The 7344-nt window shown below is 57.7% G+C and overlaps 1 protein-coding gene across 1 annotated transcript in view; it reads right to left on the reverse strand.

Annotated features, from left to right (window-relative positions):
- ACE (angiotensin I converting enzyme) overlaps window positions 1-7344 on the reverse strand; it is a 59609-nt gene that overhangs the window by 5423 nt on the left and 46842 nt on the right. Inside the window, exons 15-19 of the mRNA XM_029912231.1 lie at window positions 5423-5510; window positions 4587-4730; window positions 3166-3357; window positions 1778-1875; window positions 441-610 (exon numbers count right to left, since the gene is read on the reverse strand). Of these exons, the coding sequence (XP_029768091.1) occupies window positions 441-610; window positions 1778-1875; window positions 3166-3357; window positions 4587-4730; window positions 5423-5510 (692 nt within the window). The remainder of the gene's footprint in view (window positions 1-440; window positions 611-1777; window positions 1876-3165; window positions 3358-4586; window positions 4731-5422; window positions 5511-7344) is intronic.

Consider the following 7344-nt stretch of genomic DNA (forward strand, 5'->3'; position numbering starts at 1 on the left):
CCTGCTCCAGATAGGGGCGGGAACAGCCTGCCCTGCCACTGGGTTTGGCAAACAGACAAAACATCAAAGCCGTGGGCAGGGCATCCCGGGGGCAGGGAGCAGCCTGGGACCCGTTGAGCCGGGCATCCCAGGGGGCAGGGAGCAGCCTGGGGCCCATTGGGCAGGGCGTCCCGGGGGCCAGGGAGCGGCCTGGGGCCCATTGGGCAGAGCGTCCCGGGGGCCAGGGAGCAGCCTGGGACCCGTTGGGCCGGGCATCCCAGGGGGCAGGGAGCAGCCTGGGGCCCGTTGGGCAGGGCGTCCCGGGGGCCAGGGAGCGGACTGGGGCCCGTTGGGCCTGGCGTCCCGGGGAGCAGCCAGGATTGGCTATCGCTCTGCTAAGTCCCCTCTGCCCTGTTCCAGTACCAGCCTGGGGCACTGCCCAGCCCTGTCCCTGGAGGCACCTGAAGTCCTTGCGGTTGTAGAAGTCCCAGGCAGAGGCGTGGCACACCACCTCCCTGCCGGCTGGCTTCTCAATCATGGACTTGGCCCAGAACTCCGGCGGCATGGCAATCAGGCCCAGGGAGGTAAAGAACTTGTCCGACTCTTGAAACATCTTCTCCGGGGTCCAGCCCTGTGCAGCCAGCAGAGAGAGCACATGGGAGCCGGGGGCGGGGTTGCTCCAGGACGGACGGGGCAGGAAGCCGGGGACGGTAACACAGCAGCGCTTCTCGCCTCTGAAACTCAGGGCATGAGCCTGCTCCCATCAGGGTCAGGGGCCAAATTCTCATTGGTTGCAGTGGGAGCAGGAGCAGGCCCTTGGAGTATTTAGCGGGGGTGGGGAAGGAGGATTCCTGTAACGCCAGGGCTGGCTCTGACGCGGTCCCTGACAGAGCAATGACAGACACAGGCCATCGGGAAGGAGGGACTCAGAGTGTGTCCACACTGGGAACCAGCAGAGCTACGTCACTCAGAGGGGTGAAAATCCACACACACTCCTCCCCAAGCGATTTAGTTTAGCTGACCGAACCCCTAGTGTAGACAGTGCTAGGCCGAAGATTCAGGGATTATCTCCTGGGGCAGGGCACTGCAGTGAGTGGGATACTCTGCTGTAAAACTGGAGAGACTCAAGATAGCACCTTGCAGACAAAATCAGAGTTCTGCTGCTGGCGCCACCTGGTAACCAGACCAGGTGGGTCCTATTAGCTCCACCCTGGGTGGAAAAGGGGCTGAATCTCCTTTGCCTTGCACCTTGTTCCATCATTCCCAGCTGTGCTAAGTGGGTGACAATCACTCCCAGCTCAGAATGTCAGCACCCCCCACCCTTGCACGGGTGTAAAATAACTATATAAGGCGCAGAGCAACACAATCAGGGCACAAGCACAGCGGGGTCCTGCAGGGACATGCCAAACTCAGGAATAAACAGACGGAGGTTTATATTTCGTGTTGCTAACGACAAGGGGGGGGGGCTGTATGGGCCAGGGAGTCAGTGCTATGTTAAGTATCCTCTGAAGAAGTAGGCTTTTTACCCACCAAAGCTTCTGCCCAAATAAATCTGATGGTCTTTAAGGTGCCACCGGACTCCTCGTTGTTTTAGTGCTCTGTTAGGCGCAAACCGGAGCCGCTCTCCCAGAACCTCCTGTTACTGAGCGCGTCTGTGTAAGTGTGAGGAGAATCAGGCCCAGTGGCTGCTGGTTATTCTGAGACCTGGACTGTTTCCCGGGGGAAGGGAAGTCAGCACCACCTAGAGAGGAAAAGGGGTTCCCAAGAGCAGAGTCTCAAAGGGTTCGAGCGCACTGACCTGTTTTTGCATGGCTGGGGTGGCATCCACTTTAGTGGCACTAGGGTAGGGCGTCACCAGGTCAAAAATGTTGGACCACGACTGGGCCCACATATTCCCTAGAGACCCGCAAGGGGGTTTGGGGGCAGGAAGGGGAGGAGAAAGGGAGAGAAGAACAAAGGCAAAGTTACTCCCAGCCCCGGAGCCAGAAGGGACGTCACTACCTTAGGCTATTTTCAGAGATGACAAAGGGCTTTGGACCCTGTAAAGGGAATCCCAGGGGTGGCTCTGAAAGCCTCAGCCCTGGTTAAGGTCCTGGCTAAGACCTGGCAAAAGCCAGTGTAACTCCACTGCCATCACTGAGAGGCAGGACGGTCCAGTGGTTAGAGCACAAGACTAGGATTTAGCAGACCTGGGTTCAATTCTCTGTTCTGCCACAGACCTCCCGGGTGACTTGGACAAGTTTCTTAGGCTCAGGTACTTAGGCTCCTGCCTTCTCTTGAGTTCTATGGAAGTTAGGAATTTTCATACCTTCGAGGATCTGGGCCTTAGCCACTCTGTGCCTCAGTTTCCCATCTGTACAATGGGGATAATGCCCTGCCCTTCCCTCACATATAAGCTTGTGAGGCGCTCAGATAGTGCAGGGATGGGGCCAGAGAGACAGAAATGGAGCTGCCCTGGCTTTGACACCCAGCTTCAGCTTGGGGCCAAGAGCCCAGAGAGGGGGAAAAACATCACCCAGTCTGTAGAGCAGCGGACTGCAAAGCAGAACTCTTGCCTTGGCAGCCGGCTCGCTGGGACTCGGGGTAGATCAGACAGTTCACACGGTTGGATGCCCAGAGTTTGGTACCCGGAGCCAGGCTTTGCAAGAGCTCCGGGCGATTTCGACATGTGCAGCACCCAATGTGCTGGGCTCTTTGCAAAGCCGGGCCTCCCCAGTGCTGGGCCTGCGGGGAAGTCCGGTCCCTAACGACAGGCCCTGTTTTTCAGAGGACGAGGGCCCTTTCATTCATAGAATATCAGGGTTAGAAGGGACCTCAGGAGGTCATCTAGTCCAACCCCCTGCTCAAAGCAGGACCAACCCCCAGACAGATTTTTACACCAGTTCCCTAAATGGCCCCCTCAAGTATTGAACTCACAACCCTGGGTTTAGCAGGCCAATGCTCAAACCACTGAGCTATCCCTCCCCTTACCCACTAGCACCATCACCCCCACATTAACAGGCTGATTCACAGCCCCATGGAAGACTGGCGCCAGCTGGGAGGATGGGGTGCTAGGTCTCCGGGGTGGCGGGCAAAGGAGAAGAAGGCCCATCTCAGCCGTCAATGGCCCCAGACCATCCCAGCACCGAGACAATAATGTCCCAAGAGAAATGCAATGGCCCCGGCCGTGCCCAGCGGAGGCCTTACCGAGCAGGTGAGCTGGGATGGGGCCCTTCAGGTTGATGCGCTCCTGCCCATATTTGTTGTAGAGGGCGCGGCGCACGTAGGCATGCAGGTTGAGGTACAGGGGCTGCAGCTGCTGGTAGAGCTGCTCCAGGTCCGCTTCGAAGGTGGGCGTTTCGTAGAGGGATCTCCAGAAGGCCCCGTTGTCCGGGTGACCTGCCCAGATGTAGAAGGAGAGCGGGGATCGTGAGCCCTGCCGCTGATCTCCACGGGCCGCACCAGCCCTGGCCCGGGGATGGCCCTGCCCCCTCGCTTCGGGGCTGGAAGTGTGGGGTGAGGGCGGCCAACTGAGCCATTGTGATTGGCTCCAGGGGACCTTTCTCGTCTCCCTCATCTAGCTCCTGTCACGCTGGGCTCTCAGAGACGCCTGACCCCTTTCCAGGCCACCGCCAGGACCTTGCTGGGGGCTACTGCTTTTTACTCCACTTCCCTCAGCCAAGCCCGTGAACCCTGCGAGGCATTCGCCTGGGGCTGCGGTGAGATTGTCACCGGAGCCTAAGGAAAGCAGAGGTCTGGGGGGAACTGGGCACGGAGGAAAAGGAGGATTGTGTCTGAGTGAGGAGCTCAGGGTTGGGCGCAGGGAGCTGGAGGCCTACGATAAATTTTCTGCAGTGGGGTAGGGATGGGAGCGGAGTGGGGCAGGGATGGGGGCGCATTGGGGGGCAGGGATAGCAGTGTAGTGGGATGGGCACAGGGGGTGGGGACGGGAGCACAGTGGGGCAGAGATGGGGGTGAATTGGGCAGGGATAGGAGTGTGGTGGGATGGGCATGGTGGGGATGGGAGCAGAGTGGGGCAGGGATGGGGGTGAATTGGGCAGGGATAGGAGTGTGGCGGGACAGGCACAGGGGGTGGGGATGGGAGCACAGTGGTGTGGGGATGGGGGGCGGGCATGGGAGTGCAGTGGGGTAGACATGGGAGCAGAGTGGGGCAGGGATGGGGGCGCATTGGGGGCAGGGATAGGAGTGTGGTGGGATGGGCACAGTGGAGTGGGGATGGGAGCGGAGTGGGGGCAGGGATAGCAGTGTGGTGGGATGGGCACAGGGGGTGGGGACAGGAGCACAGTGGGGCGGGGATGGGAGCAGAGTGGGGCAGGGATAGGAGTGTGGCGGGACAGGAGCACAGTGAAGCGGGGACGGGAGCACAGTGGGGCGGGGATGGGGGTGCATTGGGAGCAGGGATAGGAGTGTGACGGCATGGGCCCAGTGGAGCGGGGACGGGAGCACAGTGGGGCGGGGATAGGGGAGGGGACGGGACGGGAGCACAGTGGGGCGGGGATAGGGGAGGGGACGGGAGCACAGCTGGGAGAGGGTCTGCCAGCAGGCAGGCTGTGTCTTTAGGGAGCGGTGGGCCTTCACCCTTTTGGGAAGGCAGCTCCATAGCTCACCATTGAGCCTGGCTGCCTTGTTGCTCAGCTCCACATATCTCTTGTATTTGCTTTTGATTTCCTTCCCGGAGGCGTCCCGCCAGCCCTTCCAGGAGAAGAGGAGCTCGTCGTAATCCCGTGACTTGGCTAGGATGTCGGTGAGGTCTGCAAAGAGAGGAAACAACCATGGACTCCATGCTGTGCCGCGTAACGTCCCGGGATCTGGGCATCCCTGGAATTCCCTGCTGAACCCACGTCCCCAGCCGCAGCCTCTTCTACCTGTAGATCAGCCACCCCAGAATGGTTCCCATTGCCCGGTCCTCCTTCACCTGCCCAGGCTCTCCTCCTAGGCCTCTACTGCAAACGTCCCCACGAGCTCACCTGGCGGGACCGTCTCCCGCTCCCCGCGAGCTCACCCCATGGGACCGCTGCTCCCGGCCATCGTTCTAACTCCGCTTTTCCCTCTAAGTCACCTTCTCCCAAAGCCCTCCTGGGGGAGCCCTTGTTGGTCACAGTTTTCTCTATGGTCTATGTGAATGTAACCCGTCCTCTATATTTCACGTGCTCTGTGGTGGAACCTCATTCTGCTGGGGAGATCCTAGTTGCTCCAGAGCAATCCAGTAGGGTTGGCTAACACATTGATACTAGGAACCGTTGGGTTGTAGCCCTGACAGCTGAGATTAAATGAGATTGGAATCACCCGGGCATTTGGGAACTGTCCCACTCTTTCCTCCTAGTTTGCTGCACACACATATGGCGATCCCAGCCTTAATTTCTGGGGCTTCTTCAGAGAACTTCAGGTGCTGGGTGGTGGTGGTGAGCACCTACCATTCCCGGGAGGCCTTGCTACATCTTACCAGGATCCAATGGATAGCACTTGCCCTGTCCCTTGCAGACCTTGGCTACGCTGTATGTGGTCTCCATATCCGAGAGGATGTTGTTGTACTGAAAAAGAAATTGTATCCACTTACATGCCTGCTTATTGCTCTGTGCTCGGAGACAATCATAGAATCTCAGGGTTGGAAGGGACCTCAGGAGGTCATCTAGTCCAACCCCCTGCTCAAAGCAGGACCAATCCCCAATCTGACGGCTTAGCCCGTCTCCAGCCACCCTTCTCTGGTCCTTCCATCCAGAGATCTCAAAGCACTTTACAGACATGAATGAATTCAGCCTCACCAGTGCCGGGAAGGTAGGAAACGAACATCCACGTTTCACAGGGTGTGTGTATGGTGGGGGGAAGTGGAGGCACAGAGAGACGAGACCTGCCCAAGCTCAATCTGTGAGCCAGTGGCAGCCCCAGGGGCCCGAATCTCCAACCCACAGGATGCAAATCTCCCTCATTTACTCAATGGGAGTTCTGTCTCTCCTGTAAGGGAGGCTGGAGCCTGGGAATCCCGCTACCATGCTCTGGGCACTAGCTGGTACTCCTCCCTGCCCTCCCACACAAACACTCTCTGTCTCTTTCAACAAGAGAACATGGGAAACCAAGTGGTTTAATGGTGTTAGTCCACGCCTGGCATAACTACTAATAGAGCCGTTGAAAAATGAGCCATAGGTCAGTCGCCTCATGCCCCCATTCTCTGTATAGGCAGAGCGCCTGTGTCAGACTACATCTCCCATGATGCACCAGAGCCTCCCCTTTTGGGGATGGGAGGCAGTGCATCGTGGGACATTGAGTCCAATTGGGGAACCCAAACAACAAACGAGAATGGGGGCACGAGGAAACCAAACTACAACTCCAACAAGGCACCATGGCAGCATGTCCAAATTGAAATATTTTGACTTTCAGGCATTCAGTTTTTAGATAAAAGAAATCAGTTTTTTTCCCATGGAAAGCAGATCCTTTTGGCAAAACAATGAAGTTGAAAAAAAAACCAATGTTCTGTCAAAACACCAGTTTCGATTGAAAAATGTTGACCAGCCCTAATTACTAATCAGCCAGCCAGCTCAGACACGGTACCAAATTCATGGCCTCAGACCTTCCTGGCTGGCCCTATGTGGCTTCCAAGGGTCAGAACTCAGCCTCCCCCTACAACACCGACGCCACCACGTGGAACTAAAGGAGAATCTCCAGGAGGTGTTAGGAGAAGCAGGGCCCATGACAAGCGCTTCTGCTTTTGGGGGTTTATTAATTTCATTTGGGGGGGGGTATTTTTAGCAATTTTTGAGTTTTATGCAGATGTCCAAAAATCAGGGGAGTTTCAGGACTTTCTCTTTGTATGTACGGGAATGAATCATGATCTACAGGACTCGTTCCAGCATATCTCTTTGTAATGTTCCCTCGTGTGCTCTAACATAGTATTTTTTCAAACAGCACGGTGTTAAAGGGCACTAAGGAACCTTCAGGGCGCACTAGCAGGGTCTACATCAGTGGTCTCCAACCTTTTTACGCCCAAGATCACTTTTTGAATTTAAGGGCACTAAGGAACCTTCAGGGCGCACTAGCAGGATCTACCCCGCCCCACTCACTCCATCCCCCCGCTTGCTCTCCCCCACCCTCACTCACTTTCACCGGGCTGGGGCAGGGGGTTGTGGTTCGGGAGGGGGTGCGGGCTCTGGGCTGGGGCCGAGGGGTTCGCAGTGTGGGAGGGGGCTCCGGGATGAGTCTGGTGCAGGGGGTTGGGGTGTAGGAGGGGGTACGGGGTGCTGGCTCTGGGAGGCAGGTCAGGGCTGGGGCTTGGGGTGCAGGAGGGGGTATGGGGTGCTGGCTCTGGGAGGCAGGTCAGGGCTGGGGCTTGGGGTGCAGGAGGGGGTATGGGGTGCTGGCTCTGGGAGGGGG

This window comes from Terrapene carolina, unplaced genomic scaffold (genome assembly GCF_002925995.2).
Source record: "Terrapene carolina triunguis isolate 2854851 unplaced genomic scaffold, T_m_triunguis-2.0 Scaffold193, whole genome shotgun sequence".
Classification (NCBI taxonomy): domain Eukaryota; kingdom Metazoa; phylum Chordata; order Testudines; family Emydidae; genus Terrapene; species Terrapene triunguis.